Source organism: Tachyglossus aculeatus, chromosome 23 (assembly GCF_015852505.1).
Source record: "Tachyglossus aculeatus isolate mTacAcu1 chromosome 23, mTacAcu1.pri, whole genome shotgun sequence".
NCBI classification, from domain to species: domain Eukaryota; kingdom Metazoa; phylum Chordata; class Mammalia; order Monotremata; family Tachyglossidae; genus Tachyglossus; species Tachyglossus aculeatus.
This window is the reverse complement of record NC_052088.1, coordinates 2,371,170-2,384,611: the sequence shown is the minus strand read 5'-3', so window position 1 is coordinate 2,384,611 and position 13,442 is coordinate 2,371,170. Positions and strand designations below refer to the sequence as shown.

At 45.4% G+C, this 13,442-nt stretch overlaps 1 protein-coding gene across 1 annotated transcript in view; it reads right to left on the bottom strand.

The window, feature by feature from the left end:
• SIPA1L1 (signal induced proliferation associated 1 like 1) overlaps positions 1-13,442 on the bottom strand; it is a 421,260-nt gene that overhangs the window by 86,914 nt on the left and 320,904 nt on the right. Inside the window, 3 exon segments of the mRNA XM_038765485.1 lie at positions 4,382-4,453; positions 4,455-4,959; positions 9,708-9,865. Coding sequence (XP_038621413.1) covers positions 4,382-4,453; positions 4,455-4,959; positions 9,708-9,865 — 735 coding nt within the window.

Below are 13,442 nucleotides of genomic sequence, written 5' to 3'. Positions count from 1 at the left end.
TTCTCTGTGCCTCAATTACCTCATCTGTAAAATGGAGATTAAGACTGTGAGCCCCCCCGGCGACAACCTGATCACCTTGTAACCTCCCCAGTGCTTAGAACAGTGCTTTGCACATAGTAAGCGCTTAATAAATGCCATCATTATTATTTACTATGCGCCAAGCACAGTACTGTGGTTTGGGGCAAGTCACTTCAATTTTTGATGCCTCAGTTCCCTCATCTGGAAAATAAGGTTTAAGACTGTGAGCCCCGTGTGGGACAACCAGATTACCTTGTATCTTCTAGTACTTAGAACAGTGCTTGGTACATAGTAAGCGCCTAACAAATACCATCGATATTATGAAGCAGCATGGCTTTGTGGAAAGAGCATGGGCTTGGGAGGCAGAGGTCATGGGTTCCAATCCTGGCTCTGCCACTTGTCAACTGTGTGACTTTGGGCAAGTCATTTCAATTCTCAGTGCCTCAGGTCCCTCATTTGTAAAATGGGGACTAAGACTGTGAGCCCCACAAGGGACAACTTGATAATCTTGCATCTTCTCTCCCCCTCCCTCCAGGCTCGCATCTCCTCCTGCCTTCAGGACATCTCCATCTGGATGTCTGCCCGCCACCTAAAACTCAACACGTCCAAAACTGAACTCCTTGTCTTCCCTCCCAAACCCTGCCCTCTCCCTGACTTTCCCATCACTGTTGACGGTACTAACATCCTTCCCATCTCACAAGCCCGCAACCTTGGTGTCATCCTCGACTCTGCTCTCTCGTTCACCCCTCACATCCAAGCCGTCACCAAAACCTGCTGGTCTCAGCTCCACAACATTGCCAAGATCCACCCTTTCCTCTCCATCCAAACCGCTACCCTGCTCGTTCAAGCTCTCATCCTAGCCCATCTGGACTACTGCATCAGCCTCCTCTCTGATCTCCCATCCTCGTGTCTCTCCCCACTTCAATCCATACTTCACACCGCTGCCCGGATTGTCTTTGTCCAGAAACGCTCTGGGCATGTTACTCCCCTCTTCAAAAATCTCCAGTGTCTACCAATCAATCTGTGCACCAGGCAGAAACTCCTCACCCTCGGCTTCAAGGCTCTCCATCACCTCGCCCCCTCCTACCTCACCTCCCTTCTCTCCTTCTACAGCCCAGCCCGCACCCTCTGCTCCTCTGCCGCTAGTCTCCTCACCGTGCCTCCTTCTCGCCTGTCCCGCCGTCGACCCCCTGCCCATTTCATCCCCCTGGCCTGGAATGCCCTCCCTCCCAACATCCGCCAAGTTAGCTCTCTTCCTCCCTTCAAGGCCCTACTGAGAGCTCACCTCCTCCAGGAGGCCTTCCCAGACTGAGCCCCTTCCTTCCTCTGCCCCTCGTCCCCCTCTCCATCTCCCCCGTCTTACCTCCTTCCCTTCCCCACAGCACCTGTATATATGTATATATGTTTGTACATATTTATTACTCTATTTATTTATTTATTTTACTTGTACATATCTATTCTATTTATTTTATTTTGTTAATATGTTTGGTTTTGTTCTCTGTCTCCCCCTTCTAGACTGTGAGCCCACTGTTGGGTAGGGACTATCTCTATATGTTGCCAACTTGTACTTCCCAAGCGCTTAGTACAGTGCTCTGCACACAGTAAGCGCTCAATAAATACAATTGATTGATTGATTGATTGATCTTCTGGTGCTTAGAATAGTGCTTGACACATAGTAAGTGCTTAACAAATACCATCATTATTATTATTCCTATTATTATTACTGAGTGCTGGGTGGATACAAGCAAATTGGGTTGGACACAGTTCTTGTCCCACATAGAGCTCACGGTCTTATTCCCCATTTTACAGATGAGGGAACTGAGGCATGGAGAAGTGAAGTGACTTGCCTAAGGTTACACAGCAGACAAGTGGCAGAGCCGGGATGAGAACCCATGACCTTCTGAATCTCAGGCTCACGCTATATCCACTATGCCATGCCACTTCCCTTCTCATTGCTTCCCAATGCTTCCCACTGCTGCTTCCATCAATCAGCGCTATCGATTGAGCGCTTACTGAGTGCGGAGCACTGGACTACCACTTGGGAGAGGCCAACAGAACAGACATACCTGTAATTTATTAATTTATTTATCCATGCATATTAATGTCTCTCTCCCCCTATACACAGTAAACTCACTGTGGCTAAGGTATATGTCTATTTATTGTTATATTGGCCTCTCCCAAGTGCTTAGTACAGTCCTTTGCACACAAAAAGCACTCAATAAATACAACTGAATGAATGAATAAACAGAACAGAGTTGGTAGACATGTTCCCTGCTCATAATGAGCTTATGTCATTGATTGAGTGCTTACTGAGCACAGAGTCCTTGGGAGAGGATGATAGAACAGAGTTGGTAGAAACATTCCCTGCCCACAATGACCAGATGGTCAATCAATCAATCAATGGTATTTACTGAGTGCTTACTGAGTGCAGAGCGCTTGGGAGAGTACACTAGAACAGAATTGGTAGAAATGTTCCCTGCCCACAACAAGCTTTCAATCAGTCAATCCATGGCATTTATTGAGCGCTCAGGGTTCAGAGCACTGTACTAAGTGCTTGGGAGAGGACAGTGGAACAGAGTTGGTAGAAAGGTTCCCTGCCCACAATGAGCTTGCAATCAATCAATCAATGGCATTTATTGAGCACTTACTGAGTGCAAAGCACTGTACTAAGCGCTTGGGAGAGTACAATACAAAAAAATTAGCAGACACATTCTCTGTCCATGAGCTGATAGTAAACCAATCAATCAAACAATAGTATTAATTGAGTGCTTACTGAGCACAGAGCATTCATTCATTCAATCATATTTATTGAGCGCTTACTGTGTGCAGAGCACTGTACTAAGCACTTGGGAGAGGACAATAGAACAACAGAACAGAAACATTCCCTGCCCACAATGAGCTGACAGTCTAGAGGAGAGGGAGACAGACATTACTGGAAATGAATTAATTATAGATATGTACATAAACGCTGTGGGGACCTGGGTTCTAATAATAACAATTGCGGTATTTGTTCAGCATTTACTGTGTGCCAGACACTGTACTAAGCACTTATACTAAGTGCTCGGGTAGATTTAAGGTAATCAGGCTGGACAAAGCCCCAGCTGGAACTGACAGTCTTTATCACATTTTTACAGATGAAGGAACTGAGGCCCAGAGAAGTGAAGTGACTTGACCAAGGTCACCCAGCAGACATGGGGCAGAGCCAGAATTAGAGCCCACGTAGTCTGGCTCCCAGGCCTGTGCTCTTTCCATTATGCCATACAGTCTAATCCACCTCTTCTCTGCTGTGTGACCTCGGGCTAGTTGCTTCACTTCTCTGGGCCTCAGTTCCCGCCTCTGCAAAATGGGTAATAAGACGGTGAGCCCCACATTGGACACAGATTGTGTCCAACTTGGCTACCTCATATGAATCCCAGTGCTTAGTTCAGTATCTGATGTATAGTAAGTGATAACAAGAACAAACGAATAAAAAAACTAACATGGGAAAAGGCAAGAAGGGTCACTTGTCTGGATTGTCAGCTCCTTGAGGGAATGGAACATGTCCACTAACTCTGTGCACTGCACGCTCTCAAGTGCTCAGTACAGTGCTTGGCACATGGTAAGCCTTCAATAACTACCATTGATTTGGGTTTCCTGGGCTTTCAATTGAATGGCTAAACTGTGAGCTCTTTGTGGGCAGGGAATGTGTCTGTTTTCTAATCCCGGCTCCACCACTTGTCTGTTGTGTAACTTTGGGCAAGTCACTTTACTTCTCTGGGCCATGGTTCCTTCATTTGTAAAATGGGGATTGAGATTGTGAGCCCCACGTGGGACAGGGACTGCGTCCAACCTGATTTGCTTGTATTTACCGCAGTGCTTAATACAGTGCCTGGTACATAGTAAGCCCTTAACAAATGCCATAATTATTATTATATTGTACTCTCCCAAGCAGTTAGTACAGTGCTCTGCATGCAGTAAGCACTCAATAAATACGATTGAATGGCTGCCTTGTAGGTTTCCCGAACTCAGAGAGGCACTGCCCGTCACCCACAGAGGGTCCTTGTGTTTCAACAGAGAGTCTACAGAGGAAACCCAGAGAGTATTTAGGGGAAAAGGAGGCTGAGTGGGAAACTAGAACCTCATGCCTTTTTCCTAAATGGATGAAATCACTGACAGCAGCTCCAAAACAGAAAGAAACAATCAAGGGAGACCAGAGTGATTTTCCATCAGAGAGTTACATTTGGTTTCTTCTCTCCCCAGGCAAATCACAAGAGGACAACCCACCTCAGTTTTGTCAAAACCCTGAATGGCGTGTTTTCCTAAAGGCCAAATTCTCACAGGGAAGTGGGTGGCGGGGAGGGGTTGGGGTGCGGGGAATTCTCACCTCCAGCCTTCTGACAATCTCCCTGATGTCCTCCAGATTGTTCTGGAAGCTCTCCACGAACACGCACTCCCCCCCGTTCATAAAATATTTTGAGGCTGGTGTCGGTTGAGGTCCACCCTATGATGTCCCTGCAGGAACAGTTGAACACCACGCTCTTGGTTTCCTGTTCGATGAGGACCAGGAACTCATTGGAGATGGCCAGCAGACAGTCAATCTCCATCCCCTTGTGGTAGTCTTTGGCGTGGACACCCCACACGATGGCCCCCGCACTGTGGAGCTCGGCCCCTGGGTACGGCTTCGACTTCTCTTTCTTCTTGGAGGCCAGGGAGATGAAGGGGAACTTTCCAGAAGGGTCGATGGGGGTGTTGGTGACATTCTTTTCCGCCAGATCCTTCAGGTACTCCTGGCGTGTTCGCGTGGCCATGGCCCGGAACTTTTCCGATTTGTGGGCGGCGTTTTCTGCGTTGATGACCTTGGCCAGCAGGAAGTCCCGGAACACGTTGGATTTGGGGAAGGTGACCCCCTTTGGGATCGGGGGGCCGAAGGAAGGGACGTCTCTGGACCTGGTGACGGCCACACTGTGGGAGAAATGTGAAAGGTAAATAGTCAGGGCTTCGTGCTCCCCTTAAATGTTCTCCTCGACCAGAAGTGGGGGAAGAAACCAAGGCCAAGACCCATTTTGAAAGAGGTAAAGCCCAACCTGGTGGAAAGAGCCCAGGCCTGGGAGTTAGAAAGACCTGGGTTCTAATCCTGGCTCCGCCACTTGTCTGCTGTGTGACCTTGGGCAAGTCACTTTGCTTCTTGGGGGCCTCGGTTACTTTGTCTGTAAAATGGGGATTGAGACTGTGAGCCCCATTTGGGACAGGGACTGTTCGTATCTACCCCAGAGCTTAGTACAGAGTCTGGCACCTAGTAAGCACTTAACAGATACCATAATAACAATAATTATCATTCTCTGGGCCTCAGTTACCTCATTTGTAAAATGGGGAGACTGGGAACCCATGTGAGACAGGAACTGTGTCTAATCTGGTTATCTTGTATCTTATTCCAGCTCTTAGAACAGTGCCTGGCAAAGCAGCGTGGCTTACTGGAAAGAGCACAGGCTTGTGAGTCAGAGGTCATGGGTCTAATCCTAATTCCGCCACTTGTCAGCTGTGTGACTTTGGGCAAGTCACTTCACTTCTCTGTGCCTCAGTCACCTCATCTGTAAAATGGGGATTAAGACTGTGAGCCCCAGGTGGGACAACCTGATTACATTGTATCTACCCTACCCCTTAGAACAGTGCTTGGCACATAGTAAGCGCTTAACAAATACCATCATTATTATTAACAAACACCATAAAAAAATAAAGAAGGAGGAGATGGAAATTGAAAAAATATCCTACTGAGTGAAAGTAGTAATCAAATGACCATATTTAATGAACACTTACTGGAGGCAGAGCACTGTACTGAGCGCTTGGGAGAGTAGAATGGAACAGAGTTGGTAGACATGCTCCATGCCCACAACAAATTCGCTGAAGGTCTACCAGATGGGCCAATAACTGAGTCATTTCTGCTCCAACGTGGAAGCAGTGAGGCTGAAGGATCAATCAATCGATCATATTCATTCTTACCGTGGGCAAAGCACTGTACTAAGCGCTTGGGAGAGGACAATCTAACAATATAACAGACACAATCCCCACCCACAACAAGTTTATAGTACAACCTGTGGAGACTGTGTCCAACCTGACAACCTTACATCTATCCGAGTGCTTAGTACAGTACCTGGCACATAGTAAGTGCTTAACAAATGCCATTAAGAAAGAAAAAATATTAGACTGTGATCTCATGTCAGGCAGCAGCTGGGTCTGACCTGATGCTCTTGTATCTATTGCAGTACAAGCTTGACACTTAGTAAGTGTCCAACAAATACTGCAATTATTATTATTATTTATCATTATTATTATCACTATAGAAAATATCTACTTTAAAAGAGCTCTCCAAAAAGCACAGTACAAGGAAAAGTGAAAATGATATGAACAAAATGCCAAACATATTTGCATTACTCACAGAACCAAGATATATACTTAATTTCAAGACTTCATTCCCCAAATCAATGGGAGATGAAAGAATGTAGCAAATCAAACACCTTACATTGCCACATGCTGTGTAATTTAATTACTTAAATGAATATGAACTCAATCGGACTGTGTGCTAATGGGAAAAGTATGGAATGTGTTTCACCACTTAATTGCTACAGGGAATTTAACTCTTTTTTTCATGGTTTTGTTAAGCGCTTACTATGTGCCAGGCATCGTATTAAGTGCTCGGGGTAGATACGCCATTATCAGGTTGGACACGGTCTCCGACCCACGTGGGGCTCACGGTTTTCATCCCCATTTTACAGATGAGGTCCCTGAGGCACAGAGCAGTGAAGTGACTTGCCCGAGCTCACCCTGCAGACAACCTTTGAGACTGAAAGCCCAATGTAGGCAGGGATTCTCCCTCTTTATTGCTGAATTGTACTTTCCAAGCTCTTAGTGCAGTGCTCTGTACACAGTAAACGCTCAATAAATACAAATGAATGAATGAAAGAAGGGCTGGAGCCAGGATTAGAACCCAGGTCCTTCTCACTCCCCTATGACAAAGCTTCATATACTCTGGATGATTTATGGATAATCCCAAATAGTTTGCCCATTTCTACATAAAGTGAGAACAGTATTTTTCTAGAGAATGCAAGCTTGAGTGTTTCACGCAAGGTGGCATTCAAAAAAATCGTGAATCGAGGTTCCAATTTCTAAAAGTGAACATTCACTTGGGAAAACGTTAAAATAAAGCAGGGTGTGGAGGTTGACATGTTAAAGTGTAAAATGGCTTCTTCGGTTTTTGCTTTTTAAAACCCACGGGCTGCATAGTTTGATACCATGGCACCTTACGTCTGAACGAATGAATCTTGGGGATGGGATTATAAATTGGGAAACATTTGTTTCAGTTGTTTTTATGAAATGTTTCCCATCCAAGCTCTCAAAGTGTTTTCCCAAAGCTGTCCAATTAACCTTCAAGAAAACAGGTTTATGGAAAGAGGTGCCATAGATTACACCGTTTCTAAATACAGAAACTAAGATATAAACCCTCCCATGAGAATAACAGAGACAACTAGTCTGGCATGTTGTCAACTGTTTAAATACTGACTTCTAGATGCTAAAGTGACTTCCTTGCTAAAAGGTTAGAATTTCTACATATTGCCAGATTAACGGAGCAGCAACCGATAAGGCAGAGAGCTCTTTCCAGAAAATCAGGAATTTCTCCCCTTGTCACCAGTTCAAATCTCATCTCTGCTCTTTCCCCGGAAGCTGGTGCGATTTGATCTGAAATTTATCAGTACAGGAGACGAAAATTGTATCCAGCTGGTCTCCTCCAACTGCTCATCTGGCTCTCAATTTCTCAAATCTAGCCAGAGTGGCCACTTCATGGCAACAGAGCACGTCAGACTCCTGAAGGCACACAACATAATGTGTGTCACGCTGGGTTTCGCAGCAAAATGAATGCAGAGCACTGTACTAAGCGCTTCGAATTGAAGTGCTCGTTTCATTCCTTATCATGGCAATGCATAATGCAGAGAAGCAGCGTGGCTCTGTGGAAAGAGCACGGGCTTGAGAGTCAGAGGTTGTGGGTTCTAATTCCAGCCCTGCCATTTGTCAGCTGTGTGACTTTGGTCAAGTCACTTCACTTCTCTGTGCCTCAGTTGCCTAATCTGTAAAATAGGGATTAAGACTGTGAGCCCCACCTGGGACAACCTGATTACTTGTATCTTCCCCAGCACTTAGAACAGTTCTTGGCACATAGTAAGCACTTAACAAATACCGTTATTATTATTATCTATTTATGAGACAGAGGGTAGGGACCAACTCTATATGTTGCCAACTTGTACTTCCCAAGCGCTTAGTACAGTGCTCTGCACACAGTAAGCGCTCAATAAATACGATTGAATGAAAGGGTAGGAGCCACTTCTCATCCATCTCCTTAATCTTTTGACCAGTCGTCTACGATCCTCGGCTATTTCGGGTCCGTTTTTAGGGACCGGACCCCCCCATCCCACCCCCACTGAAATGCACTCACTATTATTATTCTATTTATTTTATTAATGATGTGTATTTATTATTCTATTTATTTTGATGCTGTTGATGCCTGCCTACTTGTTTTGTCATCTGTCTCCCCCTTTCTAGACTGTGAACCCGTTGTTGGGTAGGGATTGTCTCTATCTGTTGCCTAATTGTACTTTCCAAGCGCTTAGTACAGTGCACTGCACACAGTAAGCGCTAAATAAATGCGATTGAATGAATGAATCACTTGGAAGAGTTTGCCAATCGGCCATGACCTAGACAGTTTATATTGGGGGAATCTTTGCTCCAAAGCTCCAAAGCTTTTGTGTTTCCCTCCCGGCTCTCTCTAGAGACGGAACAACTATGGAGTCGTGGGTCTCTATGGCAGAAGTGAGGGGGTGGGGGCTTATGTTTAAAAATATCAACCATAACATTATTTAGTGATTGATCGATTAGGATCCGGTCCATACAGCATAGAGGGCAGCAAAGCTGAAAATCCGATTTCTGTATAAAACTGGATGGAAGGCCACACTAAATCCTGCCAGTCAATTTATCACCCAACAGAATTAGGTAAATAAATGTATGATTGCTTATAATGAATCAATCATCCAATACTATTTCCTGAGCTCTTACTCTCCGCAAAGCACTGTACGAGGTACAACAGTTAGTAAACCCAATCCCCGCCATCCCCTCTCTGGCAGTGGAGCTAAGATGCTACAATACTGAGAAGCAGTGCGGTCTAATGGTTAGAGCCCGGGCCTGGGAGTAAGAAGGATCTGGGTTCTACTCCCAGCTCTGCCATGTTTATGCTATGTGACCTTATGCAAGTCACTTCACTTTTCTGTGCCTCAGTTCCCTCATCTGAAAAATGGGGACTAAGACTGTTCTAAGCGCTGGGGAGGTTACAACGTGATCAGGTTGTCCCACAGGGGGCTCACACTCTTAATCCCCATTTTCCAGATGAGGTCAATGAGGCCCAGAGAAGTGAAGTCACATAGCAGAGAAGTGACGGAGCGGCATTAGTACCCAGGTCCTTTTGACTCTCGGACCCAGGCTCTGTCCACTAAGCCACGCTGCTTCTCATTATTTATATCAATGTCTGTTTCCCCCTCTAGCCTGGAAGCTCAAGGTGGGCAGGGAATGTGTCTGTTTTACTGTTATATTTTCATTTCTCAAGCACCTAGCACAGTGCTCTGCACACAGTAAGTGCTCAATCACTAGGAATGACTGACTGTTATAGTTACCTGTAACACACATTCTCAGTGCAAGGATTATGCACCCGAACAATGACAAAAACATGCTGGAAGTGAGAGCGGATGTTCTTTGGGCTGAAGGGGTGGGAACCAGGTTCTTGGAAAACGATTGTCACAATATCGTTGCCGATATGCCGCTTCCTTAAGAGCTACAAAAGAAAAAGAAAATAAGAATCATAAACGGCTTTTGCTGTCTCTATCTCTCTCCTCCAAATGTGTTTAAAATCTTCATTCCTAATTAAGGAGCGTTAGCGAAATCCGCCGAGTTAGCGTCGACAATGAACACCGCTCTTATGTTTCCCTCCTATGAAAACAGGAGATTCTGACACTACATGGAAGAAATGTATCGCATCTTAAATTTGGAACTAAGCAATACCTGACATATTAGATAAATTCCTTGCATCTCAGAAACCCGGTTTCCATAACAACGGCTTGATTGCATTTTCACAATAGGAATTACTCCAGGAGAGGAGAGACTTTTTTTTTAACAAACTGCTGAAGTAATTACAGTGCGATTTGTGTGCCGGTCTAATTGGCTTCGTTTTAAATGCTTTTGCTCAGCTACATTGAAGGTAGTCTTTCAGGAGCATTTGCTGGAAATGTAGAAATTAATAACATTCTGCACTGCTAATACCATTTCAAAGTAGGTCAGATTCCTAGCTTAAATTGTTCCTTTAATTGCAGTGACATCACTTTAAGGAGACAACCAGCTGTTTGACAAAAAGGGTGATAACTTTCATTGGTGGCCTTGGGATATATGTTCTTAGTTAATGAGTGAAAAGATTCAGCCTTTTTTATGGTATTTGTTAAGCACTTATTATGTGCCAGGCAGTCAGGTTGGACATAGTCCATGTCCCACATGGGGCTTCCAGTCTGAATCCCCATTTTACAGATGAAGTCACTGAATCTTGACGTCCATTACCTTCCCAATTGAGGTAGATAAGTTTTGCTATCCAGTGGTTCACTGATTAGGGGGTCGGACGTCACCCAGCTAGGTTGGAAGGGCTGAAAGGCTTAATCCTTCAATTGATGGTATTTATTGAGCACTTACTGTGTGCTTAGCACTGTACTAAGTGATGGGAGAGGACAATACAACACTGTTGGTAGACACATTCCCTGTCCATAATGAGCTTACAGTCTAAAGGGGGAGGCAGATATTAATGTCAATCAATTGTATTTATTGAGTGAGCAGAGCACTGTACTAAGCACTTGGGGGAGGACGATACGACAGTTGAGAGACACATTCCCTGCTCACTACGAGCTTATAGACGAGCAGGGAGGAGACAGACTTTAACAGAAATCAAACAATCGGATTTATCAAGCGGTTACTATATGCAGGGAGCATTGTACTAAGCACTTGGGAGGTGACAATAGAATGGTGTTAGTAGACACATTCTCTGCCCACAATGAGCTTAAGTCTAGAGGGGAAGACAGACATTAATATAAATCAATCAATCAACGGTATGTATTGAGCACTTACTGTGTGCAGAGAACACTGTACTAAGCACTGGGGAGAGTACAATATAACAGAATTGGTAGACAAATTTCCACTATGACCTTACAATCTCTAGGGGAAGAGAGACATTAATATAAATCTCAATTAGTACAGAATATGGATATACTTTGAATAATTTATTTATGCATTGATTTATATTAATGTCTGCTCCACCTCTAGACTGTAAGTTTGTGGTGGGCACAGAACGTGTCTACCACACGTGTCTTCAGAAGCAGCATAGCTCAGTGGCTTTGGAGACAGAGGTCATGTGTTCAAATCCCAGCTCCGCCAATTGTCAGCTGTGTGACTTGGGCAAGTCACTTAACTTCTCTGTGCCTCAGTTACCTCATCTGTAAAATGGGGATTAAGACCGTGAGCCCCACGTGGGACAACCTGGTCACCTTGCATCCTCCCCAGCGCTTAGAACAGTGCTCTGCACATAGTAAGCGCTTAACAAATGCCATCATTATTATTATTACTATAAAGTCTCTGGACCAAATAAACATGACCTCAGCAATCCCAATGGCTTCTTGTGGCTGGTTGAGATGGATACTGTAGATCTCCCCCTTCTCCTCAACATGCTATCCAACCTTGGCTTCACAGACTCTGTCCTCTCCTGGTTCTCCTCTTATCTCTCTGGCCGTTCATTCTCAGTCTCCTTCGTGGGCTCCTCCTCCCCCTCCTATCCACTTACTGTAGGGGTTCCTCAAGGGTCAGATCTCGGTCCCCTTCTGTTCTCTATCTATACTCACTCTACTGGTGAACTCATTCGCTCCCACGGCTTCAACTATCATCTCTACGCTGATGACACCCAAATCTACATCTCCACCCCGCTCTCTCTCTCTCCCTCCCTCCAGGCTCTTATCTCCTCCTCCCTTCAGGACCTCACCATCAGGATGTCTGCCCATCATCTAAAACTCAACATGTCTGAGACTGACTTTCCACATGTCCACTCCCTGACTTTCCCATCACTGTAGAGGGCACGACCATCCTTCCCATCTCACAAGCCCACACAACCTTGGTGTCATCCTTGACTCCACTCTTTCACCCCAAACATCCAATCCATCACCAAAACCTGCCGGTTTCACCTCCACAATATTGCAAAGATCCGCCGTTTCCTCTCCATCCAAACCGCTACCTTCCTGGTTCAATCTCTCAACCTACTCTGACTGGATTACTGCATCAGCCTCCTCTCTGATCTCCCATCCTCCTGTCTCTCCATGCTTCAGTCTAGACTTCACTCTGATGCCCGGATTATCTTTGTACAGAAACGCTCTGGGCATGTCACTCCCCTCCTCAAAAATCTCCAGTGGTTGCCTGTCAACCACGAATCAAGTAAAAACTCCTCACTCTCAGTTTCAAGGCTCTCCATCACCTTGTCTTCTCCTATGTCAACTCCCTTCTCTCCTTCTCCAGCCCAGCCTGCACCCTCTGCTCCTCTGCCGCTAACCTCCTCACTGTGCCTCCATCTCGTCTGTCCAGCTGTCGACCCCCAGCCCACGTCCTTCCCCTGGCCTGGAATGCCCTCTCTCCACATATCTGCCAAACTAGCTCTCTTCCTCCCTTCAAAGCCCTACTGAGAGCTCCCCTCCTCCAGGAGGCCTTCCCAGACTAAGCCCCCTTTTTCCTCTCCTCCTCCCCTCCCCCCCACCCCCCTGCCCTACCCCCTTCCCCTCCACACAGCACGTTTATATATTTGTACATATTTATTACTTTATTTATTTTACTTGTACATATTTACTACCCTATTCATTTTATTATTGATGTACTTATAGCTTTAATTCTATTTGTTCTGACGATTTTGACACCTGTCTACATGTTTTGTTTTGTTGTCTGTCTCCCCCTTCTAGACTGTGAGCCCGTTGTTGGGTAGGGACCGTCTCTATATGTTGCCCACTTGTACTTCCCAAGTGCTTAGTACAGTGCTCTGTATGCAGTAAGCGCTCACTAAATATGATTGAATGAATGAATGTAAAGAGAATGGGCCTTGGAGTCAGAAGACTGTGGGTTCTAATCCCAGCTCCGCCACTTGTCTTCTGGGTGACCTTGGGTGAGTCACTTCACTTCTCTGGGCCTCAGTTCCCTCATCTGTTAAATGGGGATTAAGACTGTGAGCTCCAGTGGGATGGGACAGTGTCCAATCTGATTAGCTTGTGTCTACCCTAGCGCTTAGAACAGTGCTTGACACATATTATGCGATCAATAAATACCATCATTATAAAGGAGAAGGA